Source organism: Labrus mixtus, chromosome 15 (genome assembly GCF_963584025.1).
Source record: "Labrus mixtus chromosome 15, fLabMix1.1, whole genome shotgun sequence".
Taxonomy (NCBI): domain Eukaryota; kingdom Metazoa; phylum Chordata; class Actinopteri; order Labriformes; family Labridae; genus Labrus; species Labrus mixtus.
In genome coordinates, this window is record NC_083626.1 from 6,770,611 (window position 1) to 6,794,062 (window position 23,452).

General features: G+C 41.5%; 2 protein-coding genes across 8 annotated transcripts in view; both read left to right on the forward strand.

The window, feature by feature from the left end:
- The window catches only part of slc66a1 (solute carrier family 66 member 1), a 514,023-nt gene that overhangs the window by 317,001 nt on the left and 173,570 nt on the right, over positions 1-23,452 (forward strand). The gene's annotated exons all lie outside the window — the stretch shown is intronic.
- The window catches only part of agrn (agrin), a 291,135-nt gene continuing 273,010 nt past the window's right edge, over positions 5,328-23,452 (forward strand). For 2 of the 7 annotated variants that reach the window (XM_061058541.1, XM_061058543.1), the window contains exons 1-2: positions 5,328-5,844; positions 7,803-8,064. In XM_061058541.1, the coding sequence (XP_060914524.1) occupies positions 5,644-5,844; positions 7,803-8,064 (463 nt within the window). In that variant the 5' untranslated portion in view covers positions 5,328-5,643. The remainder of the gene's footprint in view (positions 5,845-7,802; positions 8,065-23,452) is intronic. The other 5 variants (XM_061058542.1, XM_061058547.1, XM_061058545.1 and 2 more) reach the window with 3 other exon arrangements.

Here is a 23,452-nt window from a genome sequence, read left to right on the forward strand (position 1 = left end):
AGAGGAAATCAACAGACACATTCAGAGTAAAGGTTGAAAGAGAGTACAAACCTGAATGCCAAGATGCTGAATAACTTCAGCGGGAGTGGTGCATTATTTATGCGACACACAGTGTAAGATATCGCTTACATGACTCTGAACTTAATCCAAAAGGTTGGATCGGTTTTCGATATTGCACTGCACAGTGATTCTCTGGCTGACCATGATGCAGTGATACACAGGGGGTGTAGCAGTGCAGCTGCTTCTCTGTGCGACCAAGCCCAAAGGCTTTGCATACAATTTGGCTGCTAATGTGGCATCTCAGGTTACTCCTCTTTCTTTCCAGTGACACACGTCTGGAAACAGAGTCAGCTTTTCCCAGCTGTCATTGAGCCCTCTGTGCAAGCCATCAACGTAAGTATAACTTATCAAAATAGATTATAATAAAAGACTCCATCTGGATCCATCACTGTCATAACTGTGAAAAGCACAGATTGACCACTGTGGGGGTTTCTTAGGCCAAGAACAGTAAGACGCCGCTCAGAGGATTCACTGCTGATATTTGATATCATCAAACTTGAAACCACTCTCCTGCCAAATATTTCAAATAGACGGACTCAACTTTGAGATAGCAGAGTTATCAAGCATCTGAAGCAACTTACATAGTTTTTTCTCCCAGGCAAGCCTGTGCAAAAAATAACAATACCAATGCGAAGTACACCTTCTTCATGTGAGCTGGTAAATCCCCTCTAAAGGGGGTGTTGGTTGATGTCTTTGCTCTCGTCTTCTGCTGTAATTGCATCTGCTTTACTTTGATGCACCAAAAAAAAAGGCCAGTGAGATGTCTTCTTTCAGTCATTACATGTCAAAGCTTGTTTACTTTCTGGGGCTTTTGTGTTAAAATATTTGTGGGAGGCAGAGGTGCTGTCAGGAGATAACTGGAAGTGGGAAGGACGTGATGGTTCATGCACTCTGGTAAGTTTCACATTATGACGAAGGCTTCATTTTTCATGTTCTGGGTCCACTGAGAAACACAACTGGTAACGTAGTGCAATGCTTTATGGTTGTTGAATCTTTTTACTGATGTAGAAAATGATTGAAGGCCACCTGTCTCCTGAGAAGTATGTGTAAACGACATAAAGGATCGAGTCTATTCATTAAACGTTGGACAGAGATTTACCACACAAAGAAAACTTGTTGAAAAAAACAAGCTTTTACTTATGCATAATAAATAACTTTTGCATCATTTTGGTACTTAAGACTCATTTTTTATCATGAAAATAATTTATGATCCAACATTTTCTGGGTCGCCGGAAGCGTAGCATAAAAAACACGAAAATAATCTTTTTTTTTTCTTTTAAATCCAACATATTCTCAATTCAACTTGTCTGAAAAGGCCACTTGATCTGTGGCCTGAGATTTAAACTATGACATTGAATGTATCTTAGATTTGGGACTGAATGGGGATGCTGAATAATAATGATATATAAATAATACTGATACATTTTGGATGGGATTGACTTTTATTTTGGTCATTTACACCTTCATTGATAGGACAGCTGAAGTGAAGCAGGATATATTGGGAGGAGAATTGGGAGCTTGATCCAAAGGCAACAGGACTTGGTTGCAGATCTTGAAGACCAACCAAGTCCAGTTGCCTTTGTATCAAGATTCCTATTTACCATGACTCTGGATGATCCTACACAGACATATTGGAAGGAGGGAATGGGGGCAGACATGGAGCAGAGAGGTGGGTCTGAAGTGTTTGGAAAGCCTGGTTATGAAATGCTTCCTAAAAAACTAATGTGTAAGCTAAAGTGATATCTGGATGTGAGAATTGCTCTGCCACATCTCCATGCAAGCACTGACTGGCAGAACATTCGGGACACGTGCACCACAGGAGGACACCTCTACAATTTTCAGCCAGAAGTGGGAACAGTGAGGAAAACTTAAACGAGCACAAAGGAAGAGAACATCATAACAAGGCTCAGGGTTGGTCATACAGCACTAAATAAAATACTTCTTATTTATTAAAGAAGCCTCCTCAGGTTTATGTGGACACGGCTAAGTAGAGGAATCAGTAGGCCATGTTCTTATACAATACTTCAGAGAGAGAGAGAGAGAGAGAGAGAGAGAGAGAGAGGAATAAACAAGGGACATCAGGAAGATTGGAGAGGAGGAGCTAACCTTAAACATTTTTTTTAGCATTTATTAGCATAGAGAGCTTAATGTGCTACTTAGGAGACACTGTGTTAATAAACAGAATTTAGTCGTTCTTGAATATTCGGGGATTAAAATATTAACTCTGGTAAAACACCTGAAAGCTGAGTGCCACCTGCCATAAAATCGAAGAAAGAATAAGTAGAACGTACTTTGTCCACTAGGGGGCGATGGTCTCAGGTGAACCAAGCACTAACATAAAATCTTAGAAAGTTGTTTGGTGAATGTGTAAGCAAACAGGTTCCTGCGACATGCCCTGGACAATGAACAACATGACAATCCCTCTAAGGTTTCCTACAAAGTGTAAGTCCAATATTCACATCAGTTTAAATGTCTGTTAAAGTCTTCACCTCTCCTGAGAGAAATATCTGTTTCTGTAGCTGCTAGCTAACAGCTAACAAGCTAGTCACATTGTCTGCCTTCTGCTTGGTGCTGGGCAGGTAGTGTACAGTACATTTATGAGAGTATTTTAGCTAACATTAGCAGCCTTAAGAAGAAGAGGGAAACTAGGGATGAAGAGAATGAAAAGATGTTGCTAATAGCTAGCTCTTAAAAATAAACAGCAGGTTAATAAAGCTTGAGCTGAAAGGGCCTGTGGGTGTGTCACTACATGCAACTCTCATTAAACACTTTGTGAAAATAAGAAATATGAAATAAGAAATATTAATTATTTTGCATTAGGAATATGAATTTTAGGGTCTTCCGCCCCAGACATTTACTAAAAGAGACCCTCCATTTCATCTCTGTTTACTTACAGGTGAGCCTTTACTGTTAACTGAAATGAGATTTAATGGAGATTTAATGGCCACATGCAGAAACATTAAGTCTTATAATAGAATAAACTGGTCATGGAAATGTCTTTCAGTATATGCTCTTGTTTAAACTAGTCATTACTGCCATAAATTTAAATCATTTGAATGGAAAAAGCTAATAAAAGTAGTTATTTGACAGTGTGCTGTTAGCGTCGCAGCTTAATAAATACCTGCAGAGAAATAGTGTTTTCCCTCTTATACTGAACTGAAAGCATGTGGACGTTTTTATACATTTAAAATATGTATATATTTATGTAAAAGCACTGACAAATTGTATAATAATTCACTCAGAGGGTTGTCTATTATGGTTTACTCAGCTGTCGGAGCCGAAGCCTATTTGAACACATTTCTGCAAATATCCTCTCTCTAGCAAATGTGCCTGACCAAGCCTGTTATTTTCCCAGGAATAGAAGGCTAGTTAAAATTACAGCTTTTGACGAGTGGAAATTTACGCACTGTCTGTTCCTAAATAGGATCTAACAAAATTTCCATATGGTAGCATTTATAGACTTCGACGTGGTAACTTTTACGATATAAGGGGAATCTTTAATGACATATGACATGGTGTGAGATAAGTATCCGCCTATGGAGCGCTGAGTTTACAAGAACTGGAGTGCACTTGTTGCTTTATATCGTTGCTGTCAGATTCATCACAGTGTTATTCAATATAGACCCTAATGAACTGCTACGAAAACTTTATCATTTCATTGATTTCTTATCCTCAATTTGTGAGCATAAGCTTAAAGTAGCACCGCACACAATGAGAAATCTCAGACTAAATGGTGCTTTCACTTATTTTATTTGTCTACTTTAGGGAATCAAGATGTAACTTGTGTTATGAATATCAGCTGGAAGTCTTGTTAAGTCCAGAAAAACAACACTAAGCAATAATTCTGTTGCAAAAAGCTCCTTTAAAGCTGACAGTACATTGAGCTCCATCCAGGTATTGATTCAAAAAAAAGAATTGTAGTAGTCAATAGTCATCACTCATACCTCACCGCCTCGTATTGATTTGCATCTTTATGTAATGAATGAGGTGTGACTTGAATGATCACAGTGGATCCACATTTAAAAAGAATGTTTCAAACATGTTAATTTTCTAAATGTTTCACATAGCCGACATTTTTTACAAGATAGTTTAATCTATAACCTTTTTTTTTCTCTGTCATCTTGTTAAGACAATATCAGACATCCAGACATTTTGGAAGAACATGGATGACATACCTACCTTCATATAACAATCAATCAAACTCATGGGTTGTATACTCGCCTCTTAAGCTTTAAAAATAAATCTGAGTTCCTCTTGCTTCTGAATGTGTGCGGGGAGGCAGTGGGATCAAAGTGCTTCACTTAGACGTCTATATGCGATAACATCTAAAATCACTTTGGAAATCGAGGACAGTGGAGCAATATGTGAAAAACCAAAAGGCTACTTCTCTTGATTGAACATGGGACAGATAACTAATCATTGATAACGTTAGGATTACACGATTTAGGGTTTATTCAGGATGACGCTGCAGAAACATTGCCAATGTATTTGTGCAATCTAGACAGTCACCGCCTCTGCTTTCAGTCTGTTTGTAAGAGACGTCGTACCAAAGACAACCTTAACTGTTCTGCTCCTGAATGCTCTGTATTAGTCTCGTTATTATTAACATGTTTGCACACTGCTAGTAAAAGTTGACAGTTTCACCTCATGGAAAGTTACTTACTAGTTCCATAATAACCTATTTTATAATTTTAATTAAGCATCTTTTGCACCCTTCACCACGGTAGTTTTGTCTGACTGTCTACAAGTTATTATAGGCAATTTTATTATTCATTTTTTATATTGATATTTGTAGGCTTGTGTATGACATGTTTGTGCATGGAGACAGCATTGATCATATTTCTTGTATACCTGGAATATGAAGCTGGTTCCAGTGATTTATGCTTTGCGTGCTATTACACATCTGCAAGATAATTATGAGGTAAGATATCCTGTGAACATGGGGCCGTTAGTGGTTAGCTAGAGTCCATACTGTAATGACTCTATCCAGACGAATGGGGATCAGGATCTCAGGATGTGGGGTTTGTCGCTGATGAGGTAAACTCACTGTCTGTCCGACTGGGGGCGGCGTTGGACAGCCACTCTCTACTATCATCCTTAACACGCAGCTCAAAGTCCCCTCACCCCCAAACCCAACACCCCCCCCCCCCCTCTCACTTGTGAGATCAGCAATTCAGATCTTATGCAAATCCGAAAGAATCAGTGTGTGTGCGTGCGTGCGCACGAGAGAGAGAGAGGAAAAGAGAGGGGGACAGAGAAGTGCAGTTGCATTCCTGGAGAGAGAGATCCCTGCCCCTTCCTCCTCCCTCTCTCTCCCTCTCTCTCTTCCAACCTGCTCTCCCAGCCGGCGGCGGCAGAGAGGGATTTTCTAACCCGGGCTGCAGATGCAGGGAGCAGGGCTGCAGAGTGAAACAGACACTGGTAGTCCGTAGGGAAGTTGTGGAAAGGAGGCTCGGCGCAACATTTTAAACACATTTGAAAGAGTTTTGGAGTGTGTTTATCGCACTCTCCGGGCGGTAACATTTTCTTTTTTTTTAGGAAAGTTTACTTTTTTGGGGGGGTTGCTACATCCGTGTGGTGAACATGGGCTCCGTGCGCACACTCCCGGCCGGCCGGTCAGCGCTTCTTCTGGCGGGGCTGCTTGTAGCTCTGTGGCAGCTCTGCGGAGCAAGTTGTCCGGAGAAAGACTTGGAGGACCGGGAAGAGGAGGCCAACGTAGTTTTGACCGGCACTGTGGACGAAATCACGAACATGGACCCGGTGCACAATACCTACTCGTGCAAGGTAAGTGTTCTTATGTGGGTTTGAAACGATAATGCATTAGGGGGAAAAAAGCACCTGCTTCTTGCACGGAAACAACCAGACCCCAGACTATAAGAAGTCTCATCATTTTTAAACCTCTACCCTCGTGCAGCAGATGGAGGCCATTACCACCGAGTTTGTTTTCCAACAGCTTGCCTGCAAAACATTTTACAAACTCATTCATCCAGAAGCATTTGGCAGCGTTTACACGGACACTGACAGAAGATCCACTTTCCCTTCAGGAATAGATAGATGGTGTTTTTTTTTAATTTATTTTTATTTCCACTTACCAATTACATAGCTACTAGGGAGGCCTTTCACCGACCATGTAATCATCCCAAACATGCTGCAACCAGGAGCCTGGCCCCTCACTGGCCCCTGGCTGCAGCTCTCACTCATTTCCAATCAGAAATGTTGCAAACATGAAGCCTAATTTGCCTGTGGCTACAGAGATGATCTCTTGAGTCATGATTTATTCTGTGGTGTTGCTGACATTTGCCACCACATATATCTTAAACTAGAGAAGTGTGGCTTGTGGCTATGACTTTAATGTCCCTTTGGATAAAAAAAAAGTGCATAGCGTGTAATAAGATCAATTAGACTAACCACTGACTTAGAGCACAACAGTACTGTGATTTGTCGGCAATTGTTTAGAGTGTAAGAGGCAGTATGGATATCTATTTTCTTAAAAAGTGCTGCAATCAGGTTGTGTATTCTTGCTTTAGTAGCATGTGAATCCGGCTGCCATAGACCTGAAAGTCTAAGTTTCCCCCTTTTTTTTTTAAAAGTCCCATTCATATTTATATCACTGACTTCTGCACCACTTTGTAAAAACCAATAAGTTCCACAAACGAGCACATTTTCAGTCAGGAAGTGCCCTTCCTCCATCCTCAACCCAGGGCCATTCATCGTGAGACAAACATTTTGCACCATCCTGGACTTGTGGTGCACCGCTCTATAATCTGTCAAAATAAACAAGTTGTGTTTGGTCAGCTCTCTTCGCTGCTCGTTTCGTCAGCGCCCACTTGCTTCCCGTCTCCCCAGGGTGAATGAGTGGAGTAGATTAGAGGCACACGAGCTCTCACTCTGGAAAAAAAAGAAAAAGAAAGAAACCATCACAGAGTGTTGAAATGAAACAGAGGCACAGCCATGAAACGGAAGGGAAGAGCTTCAGCATGACTTACTGGGCATAAAGCTGCTTTTTACGACACTTCCTGGGATGCACTTTCTGTGGGTTTATGCAGGTTTTAAGAACATACAAATGACTCGTTATTGGATCTATTTGTTTCTTCTCTAAAAGATATATTCTACTAAAAATACCCATACTTGTGAGGAATGATTGGTTGCACAAGTAAACACATAAAACAGTAAAGTTAGAGAATCACAAACCTGTCGTCAGAATCAGGTTCATTGGTGAAATATGTTCAGACGTGCTAGGAATTTGACATAACATTGTCTCAAAACCAGAATGAGCCAAGGTAAAACATGGAGGGAGAGGGTTAAGGATGGGTAGAAAGAGGTAAAAAAAACAACCTGTGAGGCTACAATAATCGTGAGGTTACAATAATCGTCACTTTTCTTCTTTTCTTCTAATTTTAATAAATATAATGTGGATTAATGTGTTTTCTGTGTATGTGGACTCATGACACGATGAAGATGCCCACATTCTTGGACTGTTCTCACAGACATTAATGCCAGTACTGTGGCTCTGACAAGTGACTATATTTTGCAATTGTACCTGATTAAAGGGCTTATTTAATAAGTTGTTAAAAACTAAATGGTATTCTGGGAAGAGGAGAGCTGAAGACAGCTCTGAGGAAGACACAGTCCCCAAATCTCTAGCCTGGTTCATCCTTACTGTATACATGGGGATGCATTCTTTTCACTTCCACAAAGTGCTGAAACATTGTGCTCTCTTTCTGTCTCTTTGTTGGCAAAAGGTCAGAGTGTGGCGCTACTTAAAAGGAAAGTCCAACGTCAACAGAGAAATCCTCCTGGCTGGCGGAAACAAGTTGATGATCGGCGGCTTCGGCAACCCCGGGATCTGTGACAACCACGTGTCCACGGGCGACACCCGCATTTTCTTTCTCAACCCTGCGTCGAAATCCATGGGACCTGAACACAAGAACGAACTTATGCTCAACTCCAGTCTGATGAGGATTACTCTGCGCAACCTGGAGGACGTGGAGCACTGCGTGGAAGGTAAGCAGCGAGGTTTTAAGATGGAACAACCGTCAAATGTTGATGTCAGTAGGAGAGAATTTGTGAGTTATCAGAGCTGAGAAATGCTATTGAGGAAGCTAATGTGCTCTGTCTTACCTGTGAGGAATCAGTGTAGGATCCACGTTGTGGTATGAACGCTTATCGTGTTTGTGAATCACTTAAAGCAGGGAGGATTTCATTCACCGCTGGCAGCTGAAATTACACAGCCTCGGGCTCACAGCGTCAAAGTTTCCTTTGACAGGGACACCTGAGTCATTTTAAGAGCTTTGTTGCCATGGTGACTCTGAAGCTTTTCCAGGTATACATAGCCTGAAGGTGGAGGTGGGCGTGCCCAATAACACTGTAAGGACTCAGATTGAGTAGTTAAGGGATGATTCCTGACCTTTGCACCTTGTAGCCGGGCCTTTTTATTAAGTCAGAGGTGACACGGTTCAACCCTTACACGCTCATAACACAACCTGGGAGTTTACAGGGCAACACAGGTTCCCACACTTTTTTTTTTTTACAACTCACTCACTCAGGTTCTTAGGATGTTAACGTTATCGTTACGTATCACAAATAAACCTGGGCAAGACTTGCAACAGCAGAAACAGGCAATGAACGGATGAGTCAAACTTTCTCACTCACTTGCTTTAAATGGAATATTTGGAGGAAAAATGTGAACATTGTTTTTTATTCTTCACGTTTTCTGTTCAAGGACTTGAGCATTTAAAGGGTTTATGAAACGCTATTATTTCCCAGAGTCCTTTTTTTTTTGGCTGAGAAGTCATTTGTCAGGCTCTTATGAGACGAACCATACAGCCATGACTAATAAATCTCAGAATCCACCGTGACTGTGAGAGTGTAGCAGCCTGTGCCCCCATGCCAGTGAACAGTGAGCTTGCTGCTGTTTAACTTTGAACTGGTGCTTGACTATGTTGTTGGCAGCTGTTCAAAGTTTCAATCTAACACACTAAGAGCGAGCGGGAGCACCGGGGGGAAATGAATCAGAGCACGAATCACCTTGCTGTTGCGGAGTCGCAGAGTCTGTGTTCTGGGTACTTTCCCCTGAACAGTTCTGGGTGGCAGGATGTTCCATTGGATGGAGCTTGTTTGCAGTGTTAAGTTGCATTTGGCACACACATAAAACTTTCTTCTGTTTGTCTGTCCAGGCACGAAACACTGCACTGCTAACCTTTTTATTCAGCTGCCTTTTCTTCCTCCAGGACTCCTCTTGTGGAGAGGGGAGTTTTCTTGGCTCTGACAAACTGTCTAGAATGTGCCCTTTTTGTTTGCCGGGCTTTGTGTTTGAAGAGGGGTTTACTTCACACAACCAGATTTTTCTCATCTCACCTTACAGTTTGAAGGAGTACAGTTAGAAAATGCAGCAAGGAGTCGTGAGGAAAAACGCAGAAAAAGTCTGACATAAGACGAGAGCTGGAACAGTTTATCCAGAAAATAATCAGTTTTGATAATCAAGGATTCTTTTTGGTGTCAAACGTTTTCTGTTTTCAGCTTTTTTAAACGTATAGGATCTTATTTTTGTCTCATATTTTAAATGTGGATTTGAAAAAGAAGCTACTTGAAGATGTCACTTTGGGTTCTTGGAGACTTCGATGAGCTTTTATCACAACTTTCTGACATTTTAAAACTTCATAATTAATAGCTTAATCATAACATTCCTTTTCTTGCAACACATAACATATAAGACATCTGAAAGAATTTTCCGAGGAAGGCTTTGGAACTGATGGTTATATATACCAAATAATATCTTGGGACTATTGTCATGTTCAGCTCCACTCTATAATCCGTTTGTTTTTCGGGGAGTGAAATTGGCCCTGATAATTAGCTGGCATGCCTCCATCCGGTATAGAGAGTGAGCTTTGAGGCTTGTTCAAGTGCAGAGTTTTAATTAAGACAGTCAAGTCCGATCCCGTCCGCTCTGTGCAACCACTAACCCCCCCCCCCAAGACTGTGGGATGTGAGTGCAGTGGGACAAGACTCTACCTGCTGCAAGACTCTGTACCCTCCCCTGCTCTCTCCTCATTCTTGACATTTTCGATAGCTAGGATAGACTCAGGAATGCCTGGCAGTGAGCGAGGTGGGGAGGCATATTGTCTGAGGTGGAAGAAAAAAGGCTTTGTGCGAGCTCCTTGCCACCTAGAGTTTAGAGAGGGAGACAGGCATGAAGGAAAAATCCGATGAGTGATGAAGAATGAAGAGGAAAAACTGAGGAATTTTGTCTTTCTTGTGAGGACTTGTGACATGAGGGATGTTGTGTTTGCTGCATATTTGTAACTTTGGATCAGTGCCATCATGCCATGTGAAGATAGATCCCTCCAGACTTTGTGTTTCACACTATTTTTTACTCCCATGCTCTCCCCACAGGTCAGTGGCACTTCAGGGCCACTCGGTCCATGTGTGCAATCACTTAGCTGCAAGCTTTCATCTGCCACAGAGCTGCCCTCCCCGGAGGAGTGTTTACAAGACCTCAGTAAACACTTGCTGTGCTCTTAAAATGCTCTAAGCAATATTTATAACGGATGCCCACTTGATCCCTTATCTTAACCTAATAACACCTTACAGGCATGTATGTGTGTGAGGATGGAAATAAGAACGCTTAGTGGTACTCCTCATCTTAAAGTGCTGCACATCTACAACAAGGCGAGATGACAAAGTTATATAATCACAAGAAACTGCCAGAGTTAAACTGAAGAATACATTTTATCTTCATGAGCTAGGGTTGACTTTCTACTAAAGCTCATTCTTTTTGTGAGAACGTCAGCTTTCTGGTGATAAACTTTGTGTGTTTCTACGACAGGAATGAAGGGGCTTCTTTCCTTTTCAACGGCTTCAGGGCCCCTGAACTGAGCTGCAGCAGAATAGAGCTCAGCTAGTTTCTTTGAGACCGGCACTGACTTAAATAGTTCCTGTGGTTGTGTAAAAAAGTAAACGCTGATGATCTCACAAGTGACATTGACATGACTTGTACAGTAAAGGCTGGTACACACCAAATTGACAACAAAGAACAAGCTAGCATATGTATACAAATAGCAGGGTTTGTACACTTGTTAATCATTTTTCTGATGAAGGCGTTCGTAATTGCTTTGACTTCAAACAGTGTCTAAAGATAAGGAGACTGTACTGGCATTACATGAGAAGAGACTTCCTCTTGACTTGTTTGTTTTCCTTCATCACGTTCATGTCTCTTCTCGTGCCCTGAGTCGCTGACTGAGAGCCAGTCAGAGTGATTTCTCTCCCTGACTCATTGCCGCCGATTCTACTGGTTGAATCAGGCGAAAAGCCTCTGACAAGCCCTGAGCATTTCCACCGCTGCTGTTCACACCACAGTGACCATAACCACAGAGTCTTTCTGAAAGCCCTGACGAGCCCCGACCCCGACAGTTGGCTCGGTGTTTACCTACCTTAAACAGTTGTCGCCTGTAGTTGCTTCAATGTTGGGCATGCAAGCAAAAAAGTGAAGACCTTGTGTCAGCTCTTAGATCTATCCCTATCAACTGAACATTTTTCATGATTCATTTTAATTTCATGATCCGATATTATGATTTTTTTAATCCACTGAGATGCTTTGTTGAATTTGCACCATGACAGGGCCGATAAGCTGAAGGCCCTTGTTACAGAATCTGTTTCTTTGTTTGGTCCTTCAGCTACCATGCACTAAAATGTCACTGTAGTCATTTTCTGTGCAGAGCTGTCAGATAATAAGTTAGAAACAGAGACATTTAGAGACAAGTGAACTAATTGACACAAAAGGATTCCTTGTTCTCCAGATTTTAGGTAAGAAAAGTGAAAGTATGTGTTGTGTTTATTATCTTTCCCATTTTTTTCCATTGCTGCTTTAATGACAACACGGGAGAGAAGGCGGAGGTGTTTGGGGGTTTTGGAAGAGAGGAAGCCTTCTTGATTGAGAAGTGTTGAGAGTGCAGGGAGATCATATCTGTCTGCCGTGTTTATCAGCTGCTTTTGTTTCAGCTCTTGATGACTCGATGCCAGAGTCTTTCCCTCAAGGCCCTGATGAAGCACAGCAACAAAGGGCTGTTTATTCCCTTCTGTCTTGATCTCTTCCTCTCTCTCTCTCTCTCCCTCTCTCTCTCTCTCTCTCTCTTTTTTTTTTTTAAACTGTCTCTTCTATAGAAGAGGAGAGATGAGCCAGTCAGAAGTCGGTGCACAGTCATGCAACAGCTGCATCAGAGATCATTTCTTTGTGCCTTTGTGCTGCATCTGTTTAATACTGAGTATAGCTAGTGTTGTGCTTCACTGGCCGGACAATCAAAAGTCCTTGTGGGATGTTAATGAGCAGCGTTTTACTGCTCAACATACCACTGGCTCAGGCCCTTTATGATATGTGTACAGCAGTCCAGAGGCTCACTGGTAATGGGGTTAGCCAGGCTTGCTGAGAACATGATGGGGGTCCTGATTTGCCAGCAGGTGGTCTTGCTTAATGATGGGAGAGCAGACAGTCCTGTGGAATGCTTCTCGGGGTGGGTGGGATGTGGGTTGACTGTTTCAGCCCCCCCCCCCCTCTCCTCCTTCTTCTCCTCCTTCAGTGCTCCTTTAGAGAATAAGCAGAGGCCTCACGGAAAACTTTGAGCTTTTTTTCCCCCACTGTTTGTGCAAGGAGGCGGCCTGGAGTTGCCTGGAATTCCTCACCTGTACAAGCTCCTACCTAGCCGCCCCCTCCCTCCTCAGCTTTTTGATATGAGAGGAGATAATGACTGAATGATAAGAGCATAGTGGAGGGGGCGGCTTCGGTTTTATCCATCTTCTTGCAATTTTTCAGCACACGAGTTCCAATGAGCGGGTAGTTGACTCCCTTGTTTAGACAACAAGAAAGTCAAACTGAAACACGCAGCAGTCTCTTTACAACCTCAGTTAATCAGTGACTGAAAGGGAGAAGATAGTCAGCTGAGGTTGAGAGCTTTTTGATTTATCAGTCCAGGCTTGTTCTCAGGAATCGATTCAGCAAGGATTGTTCCTATACAGAGATCAGAGTAAGCTAGTCAGTATACTTATAACCCATAACCATGATGTACCGGCCTCAGCAAAATATCAAGACTAGTGCTTCCACCAGAAATCAATAAATAAAACCGTAATACATTTAAATATCATGTATTATGGTTGCCACTGAGTAGTACTCATATCTCAAGTGATGACAGCTAACAGTAAATGTGCAGTACTAGCATAACATTATGCTAGTCAGAATGCTAGCAATCGCTTCTAAGCCAATGTCAGTTTTACTTTACCATATTGTTTTATTCGAAGGAAAGGCTATTTTACTGCTGAGTAATGCAGTTTTATGTTAACATATGTGTTTAGTTGTTGGGCTGACACAACATGACGGTCCTGAGATTCTGCTTGCATAGCTGCTGCTAACTATGCCAGCTTTTTGGTTCCGGTAGATAGCTAAGTCAGGCCATGAATTAAAAATAGCAGTCATATTACGTCCATGCAGGGTAGGGGTGTCACGATAACATAATTTTAAACGTTGATCCGATTCTGTTGAAAATCAAATTATATCTATCGACTTCCTGTTTTAATACCACAGAAACAAAAGAACTAGTCGACAGCACAGCCCGATATTTGGTCATTTTCTTGTACGCAATTACCAAAAAAATCCTGCAAACTTCAGCACCAAAACGTTTCAAACTAATTTATGAAATTAAGACATTTCTCTCTCTCTGTTTTGCTAAAAGCAGCTTTTGGTAAAAAAAAAAAAAAATATGGCAGAAGATCAGACTCTTTTTTTTAAGCTTTGTACTTTTCAATAGTGCTGATCATTACAATTACAGAGATGATTTTAAAACACATAGTATTGACATTGTTAAACCTTAATAGAAGGTAAGCAGTATACCGCTGTCAAATAAAGTAATACGTGTATTTTTTCATCCTGCTGGTATGTGTCAAAAACCTGTTTTCAGCGTATTCTCAAATTCAGGTTTTGGACTCAAGATTAGGTAGGAAAAATTGCGAGTGGAATTTCTTTAGTTTAGTGCAAATCTGACCTGATCCTATCGTGGCTCGTGCTCCTACATGATGGTGAACAGATGCCTCTCTTATTAAAACTTATGACTCTGTGGCTTCTATCAGAAGTAGCACCTCTGCTTGTTTCCCTGAGGGGTTAATTTCATTTCATGTAAGTGTCATAACTTCCTCTGAGTCTTGCGGAGGCAGTCTTTATTACAGATGAGCTTCTCCGCCTCCACTATAAAAAACACTTTGGGAAATCTTGCAGCAGGTTTTCTGCCCTATAATTTAAATATCAGGCTGCGCTACCACCTGCTTTCTAAAGACAGATTAGAACATCACCACTGCACAGGGAAACATGACAACCAGTCATATATTTGACTTTCTCAGGTATGAAAACATTTGGCCTGTGGGTAATTCCAAAGGGAAGATGGAGTTTATTTTATTGTGACTGTGGAAAGTGTGTGTGTGAACACTACACAGCCGCACCCAGGTGACTGAACTTAAGCTCTGGGGTCTTTATCCAGTCCGTGTCTGCACAAGCAGCCTTTTGTCTTCAGGGAGTCATGGGAAGTCAAGACGACTGACTTTGAGGATTGGGTTTTTCTCAGGGCCCTTGAATGGATTAGGCTTTAGTGAGAGGTTTTTTTTGCTTTCTACAAAGGTGTAAATCAGTGTACCCTGTGTGGCTTCGGTCAAAGCATTAAGCAGTGAAGTGAACAGAACTGGACAAGTAGAAAGGTTTGATGGAAGGCTTTGATGAAATAAGCAACAAAGGCTTGAGGAGAGAATCAAGACCAATGGACCTGTTTGCCAGCGAGCCCAGAGTCTCCAGAGTTATTGCACGTTTTTAGATTTTAATTAAAAATGCGGCAGCGGAGAGCCTGCTTGGCATAGCCATAAAGGACTCCTAAATGAAAAAGCCTTGAAAGATGGAAAGGAGCAAAGGAGGAACGGACCACTTAACTGCAGTCTGTTCACCTTGGCCTGTATCCCAGCTCCTACCAGGAGTGTATCACAGCCATGCTGATAACAACCAGAGATGTGTTGATAGTACAGGGCAGGCAGACACCCACATGGAGTGACATGCCTGTCATTTCAATTAGATGTTAACATGTCCACACACAGTATACACACAGACATGTTTTGTTATAAGAAGCAGTCTGAATGTAACTGTTCCACTTATAGGGTTAAACCAAACTCAGTTTTATTGGCCAAACTCTCAACACAGCCTTTACTGGTCCCATTTTTATAATAGTTTTTATTTAATGAGATAAGGATTCAGCCTCAGATCTGATCTGTGCCTCCAAAATATGGGGAATAGCTTCAGAGACAGCCATATTTCATGTATTTTTCAACCAGTTTGAATAGCCAAGGCTATCTGAAAACAAACGATCAGACCATTTGGTATAATTTGGCTCATGATGAAAACGTGTGACGATGAACATCGAAGAAATACTAAGTGAGAAACCTGAGACAGGCAAGCAGCAGCCTGGCTTGCAACCTCCCCTCAACCTAAAACAGCCTTACTAGTTTTGATTTATTGGGTGAATTTGCTTGGAGGGGACTCCCCAGCTGAAATTATTTTTGGCAAGTTTGCACACTAGCATCTTTTCTCCTGCATTGCTTTTTGAAAATTTCAGCAACAAAATAAAAAGTACGTAGGCTGACAGACAAATGAATCCTGGGATTATCCAAATTGTTGACCTTTGGGGGACAACTCTATAATAATGTATTAGTTCTTACCTACTCACTGACATAAGAGAGATTCAGAATCAGGTCAGGTTCATCACCAAGAAGTTGAACCCATAAAAGGAATTGTACTTGTGTTGGTGCAAGAACAATGGACAAAAAAGTAAAAAGGCTCTTCAACAGCGGTCCTACAACTGTCAACTAATTTTAATAGAGTAGGATAAAAATATTTAAAAAAACCAATATATGAAGTGGTAATGTCATTGATTTCTAAAATACCTGTAAAAAGTATCTTTTTTAGCATTGGACCATGTTCTCCTCGACTTACTCCCCTCAGGGTTAAACAAAATCTCAGTGCTTCTTTTGTAAATGTTCACAAAAGAACAGTGCAGAACATAACCGCAGTACTTCTGAAAACACACTCGCCCAAGTTTTCCAACATGGCACCTCTTTCCTGCTGTCGAAGAATGTTCCTCAACCCAAATTCATACAAGTATGCACGATATAAAAGTCAATTAGTTAATTATTTGAGAGTAAAGATTTGACAAACCGTGTTGTTTGAGGCTATAGAAATTGAAAAGAAGATGTAAGCTTGGCTAGAGTCAGAGTCCAAGTTAAACTCTTCTTTATTTCAGGAAAACGGAAAGTGGAACTGACCTGTGAGGCTCTGGGCAGGGACTTAGATGTACAGTGACCCGGAAACCTCCCTCTTCTGTCTTCGACATAAAGAGCTCAGTGCTGCAGTCTGCATGAGATCTGGGCTCCCTCTGGGGAGCTGGATCCGTGACAAAATTCTTGCTCTGCGACTGCATTTTTGAAGCAAGGCAGCTGCTGTGGCAAGTGTGGCTACTTACTGTCAACACGCCAAAAACATCAGGTTTAAAGAAAGTTTTTTTTTTTTTTTTGGGTGGAATACTGGGGGGACAGCTGAAGCCCCGACGTGATTTGTATTTAGGTCAGCTATAGCTGTCACTCCAGACAGCTCAGATCAAGAGAAACAAGAGAAGAAAATGAAAATAAGTCTTTTTTTTTTCTTGCCCTGTAACCTCTTTTTGTTGGATTCATAAGGGACTCCTTTGATAAAGTTTTCTCCAGAAATACTTTGACAAACTAAAACTTAAAGCTTATGTGCTTGGTGGATACTTAACTTTCTGACTTTTTAATAGAAAGACAATAACTGAACATATCTAACGCATGCTAAACTGTCTTAAGTCGGCAGTCTTTAGGATAGAATGTGTTCACCTTTAGCAGCATATATGAGCATCCAACAGTGTCGTATAACAAAATGACTTTTGATTTGTTTGCAAGAACTAAAAGCTAGATAAAATCAAGAAGGGCTTGTTCCAGAGGTGAATCACATTCTGTCACCTTCTAAATGTGGGCTGGGGATGCACTGACCCGATGCTGATAAATTAAGACCTATCATGTTTCCTGTTGTCTGGTGAAATGCACCTGCAACACAAAACCGTCTACATGCATTACCATGAGGCTAATAATACTGACACCATTGTTCCCAGGCTTCTCAAGCTATATTTAAACAGCTTTTGTCAAAAAAACGACAAAAAGGGACACACTCTTATTGACAAGTAACCGTAATTAACTGGAATCTCTCTTGATATTAATTTGCTGCTGGAACAGCCGTTGTTTTCCTGGGAAGTCTTTCCTCCTGAATGTGGAATGCTTCAGGTTATATCTGTGCTCCCATTAAATCATGAGAGCATTATGAGGTTGGGCACTGTAATGTTGGGTGAAACACTGATTAAAGGTCACATATTCTCCTCCGTTTCAACCAGTCTCGGAGCTCCCTTAAAACATGTGTGTGAAGTTTCTTGTTCTAAATCCACTCTGATCCTGTATTTGATCATGCCTATAAACGCCTCTATTTCAGCCCTGCTCAGAACAGGCTGTTTCTGTGTCTGTACCTTTAAATGCAAATGAGCTGTGTCTGACCACGCCCCCTCTCTGGAAGGGGTGTGGCTCTGGCTTTCTTGCTCAATGCTCTATTGTTTACGGTGAGAAGGCAGACTCAGAGGGCAGAACAAACACCTAGCTGTGGGAGTGTCAGCCACCTTGTGGAGGGGTTACTGCCCTTTGTGATGTCACAAGGGGAAAATCTCCAAACGGCCTGTTTGAGCACACATTTTTTGAAAAGTGGAGCAGGAAAAAGACGGAGAGGATGAACTTTTCCCAGAGTTGGGGGGTTTGTAGACAGACTAGGGACACATATTAGTTTTTGGAAAAGTTGGTAAAGTAATTTAGCATGAATGTGACCTTTAATGCTCATGTGTTGAATGTATGCTGTAGGTATGGTATAGCCCTGGACCACAGCTGTAGCTTACACTGTAGACTGACATGCACCTCCCAAGAGATGCATCAATATATCCCGGTTACATGGACCCAAACATTTATCCTCTGTTGGCGTGATATAAAAAATACAAGGACACTGTTCTTGGTGCTAGCTTGTCGTCGTCCACCACGGCATGTTGGCTTACTTATAAAGGTAAAACTTGAATCCATGTCTTAAAGCATGTTTTGTGTTCCTCTTTTTTGCGCTGTAGTCATTTCACATTGGATTTATATCAGGGTAAAGCCTTGGCTCACAGTTGGTGTTCACTGTGGTCCCTAAGGGGTTTAAGCATGCTTGAGCTTTAGGATTCATGCTGAGTTATATGTGCAAAATGGCAGTTTTTAGTTGTACCAAATCACGTTCCCAAATGTTGCTATTGCTGGACCCTACTTGAGTCTTATTCCATGAATTCCCTGATTTAAAGCCTACAATGTACAGGAAGTAGGGGAGACTTGACTGTTTGGGGTCTGATGTTCACAAACAAATCAAAGGATGTGCAGTTTTCCCGTGCTATTTTGCCCCTCTGACAATAGCTCAGTCTCCGTTACTTCCTTTCCTCCCCCTCGTCTCTCTGTCGTTTGGTTGTCATGGTGAGCCCAGGATGAACAGCCGTCTCTCCCCTGTGACTTGTTCTTCATGTTTCCGTCTGTGTTTGCCATTAGCCGCCCATTTTTCTTGTAACTCTCAGGTGTCATCTTCAATCATGTTCTCACGTTCGGATGATGAGCTGCACATATGTCTGTCATCATGTGTGTATCATGTTTGGGGTTAGATTTCTCAATGTTTCTTATACGCACTGTTCAGACTGATAGAGCTGATATGTGACAGTTTGATAACCCATCACATTTTAGGGTTTTGTTTCCTCACTCTTTCTCCTTTTTCTCACACATTACATTCTTCCCCAGTCTTTTTTGTTGCCCCACCCGTCTCCCCTCTCACAGCCCTTATCTTCTCTTTTCTCACACTTGTCATCTTTCTTCTCCCAAAGTTCCCATCTCAGAGCGGTTCTGCCTGTAATTAGACAGGAATCCCGTGCCCTGTAAAGCTGTCATAGTCCTAAGAACCAGGTGCAGTCAGTGCAGACCTGACACAAGCCTCTGACCTATTTCCATATACCTCTCCATCTCTCTCACTCGGCTTACCTTTACTAACAGACGTGTATTTGAAAACCTAGCCAGCACAGGAAATGCTAGTTTAAGAGAACTTGTGACATTCTTCTGTAAGTTTTAAAGGAATGATGTCACTTGAGGCAGTGTGGGTCCTAGTTTTAGTACAGCTACCTAATTTGTAGATCCCCTAAAACAGAGACTTCTGCAAGTACTTCTGACTTCTGACTTCTGAAGTTTAAAACCCACAGGTATTGTTCTTTTTTGGTCAGCATGTCTTCTCTCCTCATTTCACATATGTATCATGACAACCTTTACTAAGAATAAAACAAAGCACTTCAGCCTTGACTTAACAATATCAATACAATGTTGACATTGTTGCCAATGCTAGCTGCTGTTTGTAGATAAATTCTGAATTCATGATGCTATACTTTTACCTACATGCACAGGAGACAAGCTTTTGTTTAAGTACTTTCCATGCTCAAATTTATATGAGCCTTACATAGAGAGGTACTGTTTAGTGTTTACGGTTGTATATTGTTGTTAGAATGCATTTTAGTATGGAGGAAAATCATTTCTGAAACTGTCTGATGAAGATCTTTAATCATTAAAACAACGTTGTAAAGTGAAAGTGTTGCATAGAGGCAGCCTAAAGGCCTGTTAAAAAACAAAAATGCTGGAGAGTGAGGTGGGAATAAAGTGAGCTGACTCTAGTTTGCTTATCACTTCTGGTTTCGGCTACTGACTTAACTGTGTGAGTTTTCAAAAATCAAGGGATTTAAAAAAATAACAGAAATGCACTCAATAGCTCTTTTCTGCTGCTTTGTCCGTAACTGCACAATATTGGTGTCCCAGTCTGTGAATTCAATCACATTGCGTTTCTACGTTGCGGAAACACGGCACAGCGGGGGCTCCACATAAAGACACAGTTAGACACGCACGCACGCACACACAGTGCTGAGCTACCAGCTGACTCAGCTGAAACCGTCTCGCCTCTGTAACGCCTCTGTTAGTACCCCCGAAGATGGTACAGAGCTGCGATCACTCCGTCCCTCCATTACACCTCCTGGACTTTCAGATTGAAGGTGTATAATCACGGGGGAGTAAATATCGCGGCTGAAACAGCAGTCTGAATAAGACTTCTATTGATGATTCTGCTGTATTTAAATAGAAATTAGTTAGTAAGACGTTATTTCTATTTCTGTAATTCTGTTTTTTCTTTTGTGTGAAACTTTGTGATGCTATTTTGGATCAGAATTTCTGGTCCCTAGTCGATAAGAGGCTTGTACCTCCAGTGGGAATGCTAGTTGTAAAAGAAATGTTAAATTAAAAAATCTGCAGATCGTTGTTTCCTGTGTTGATATTGATAACAGACATTTTGACAGGCAGCTTTGGCTGTTTAGCAAACATCCATAACTTGCTGTCGGGGAAAAACCAAGAGGAGGGATTAGTAATTTAATGCCATCCAAGAGGTTTGAGTTTCCTTTGTGTTTTTTAGAGTTTTGGAATTTGTGATGCAAGTTTCTCCTGACAGACCCAAAAGATGACAAGTCTCCTGAGAGATGAAACCTCGAAGGAATCTCTCCCTCCCCCCTCTCTCTCTTTCTCTCTCTCTCTCTCTCTCTCTCTCTCTCTCTCTCTCTCCCCCCCTCTCTGCTCGCCCTCCAGGTTGACAGATCTGTCTGGCTGAAGGGAGGCACTCGGCCTGCCCCTGTTGTTTTAGCCAACAATGGCAAGGACGTGATGGCTTTCAGAGACAAACAGAGATATCTGACAGAGGATGTCTCACTAACTTGAGCATGTGTCTGAATACACACACACACCCACACACGCACACACACACACTCATGCACTTACCCGACCTAGACACAGACACACTGACGGCTATCTCCCCATCAGAATGAGACATAAACACATGGTCATAGACATAAGTAGTGTGTGTCGCAATGAGGTTGCTTTTAACAATGAAGAGAATAGAGGCAGAGCCATCGGGGGTTTTGTGGTTTGGATGTTATTTCTACATCACAACTAAAAGTTTTTAGTTATAATTAGCGGCTGCATTATGTGTCGCAAAAACAAGTTGCGAAAAGTTGCACAGTTTTAACCAGTGACACTTAGGTTATAGTAAATAATAGAGGTTTGACAAATCCTAGATATAACAGTCCTGACAAAGGTTATGCAATCATGGAATCGCTGGTACTAAATATCTTCTTTTTTTTTTACCTGAAATTTTAATTACCTGAAAATACGACCCTATTAATAGATTTCCCTGCTAATCTGACTAACCACATGACTACCTCATGACTCCTCACAGTGGCATATATGAGAGTTATGTGGACAGAAGTTAACTGGGAGGAGAGATGAATGTTCTGTAATAGAGTCAAATGTTTAAAAGCAAATGAGTACGCCTTTGCAAGTGGCATGGGACATGCAAATTCAATTACCTATAATATACTATTGGCTCTGAGAAAGTTAGAGCACAAACATGTACCTGCTTAGCATTGATACTAACTGTAGATCTTCGGTGTAGAGGTTAAGGTCTTGAACACTTTGGTGTGATCCCATGGGTGTTTTTGGTGCTGTAGAACACATTCTGTGTCCCGTTTGAGGAATGAAGTGCAGCTTGAAGGAGGTCACACTTTCTCTGCAGCAGAGAAAGTGTGACCAGACATATTGCTTGGGGATGGTAAAGAGAAAATTAAAGTCCAAGATTGAAGAGAATGAGTGATGGAGAGTCTAAAACAGTCACAGAAGAGCAGACAAGAAGGAGGGAAGGAGGAAGATAAAAAGTGGAAGTTAAACAATATGGAATAGTGGACGAGGTGTGCTAATTGTGAAGACATATTGGAGAGAACTGGAATATTTGAAAAAAAAAATAGTTTGGGGAATTATGTAATATAATCCACACGTTGTTTTAGGCTGTTACAGACACATGAGAAACATCTCAAAATGTAAGCTCATGAAACAGATTCCATTTTTCAGACACATTGTCAAATGTGTTTTCTTTAATTTGGGTACGTTTTCCTTTAAATGACTTACATTGGTACCTGAAGAAGCCTAGACATCCATCCAACAGTAATTAAAAGTGCATTGTAGATCTGACTCTTGTGTTTTGTTGTAACCCTTAAACACTAAAAAGGAAAGCACACTTGTCGGGAGTGCCATAAGGCAGCTTTTGGCTTTTTCAAGCAGAATCACGGAGCCTCAGAGAAGCTTGGCCTGAGGGAACAAGTTCTATCAGAGACTGCAAGCTGCTGCCAGAGGTATGCCTGGATCAGCCCTGCAGAAAGTCTCCTTATTGTCACGCTGAAGCCTTGTACTGCATTACCTAGACACTTTGGCCCCATTACCATAAAGCATTGTCAGCCATTCAGACATACCCCCAGTCCTCTTGTGAATATGGCAGTAACAGGAACTACAAAAAAAAAGTTTCTACAACCATCTTTTGGAGGGGATGATTTTTTCCCTTGCACTGAGTGGGTAGAGGCATTCCCTGAAAGGCTCTTAGAGAAATATATGAGCACTGAGATGGATCGAGGGTTGATGGTGAAGTGTTTGGTTTTACACTGTTTGAGTTTTTCAACAGGCTGTGGCCTGCTTGGACAGATCGTCAGAAAGACTATTCCACATGAATCAGGCCTTCCTCTTTAGGCAGGGTTCAACAGGACAAACGTCTGCCTGTGTGCAAGTGCTCTGCAGTGTTTCTTAGTAAATGACAAAACATCAGTCTTTCAAAGCCAGATAGTCAAACTAAAAGAGTTCTGCTGATGTATAAGACTCGAGCAATTTAGATAGGCCTGGATTTAGCTTGATTTAGATTTCAGTGTTGAATCAACTAGTGTGCTGTAGGGATGCTGTAACCACTAACTGTTGGCTATAGTCTATGCAATTGCCAATTGTGTTCCTCCACAGAAATGTAACTACAAGCTGGGGCATTGTGGACTGTGATTGGTCCATTTGCGGGTATCTGATCAAAACTGAGCTTGGCTTAAGTTTGTAGCTAGCCTCTATAGCCTGTTGCTTTCATGTGAAGCTAAAATGCTAATGATGCCACTAGGTGTATTATGTTCTCATGTTTTTTTTTTTTTAACCTTACATTGATTTTAGTAGAAGTAGTTGGTCATAGTAGTATAGTTGGTTGGTGGTTACCATTTGTTAGCGCCAACTCAAATGTGCTTCACCCAGTCTCAGTATCCATTGTTTCAGGTACACGAATTAGCAAGAATGTGTCAAACACAGGGGCATAGAAACTCCAACA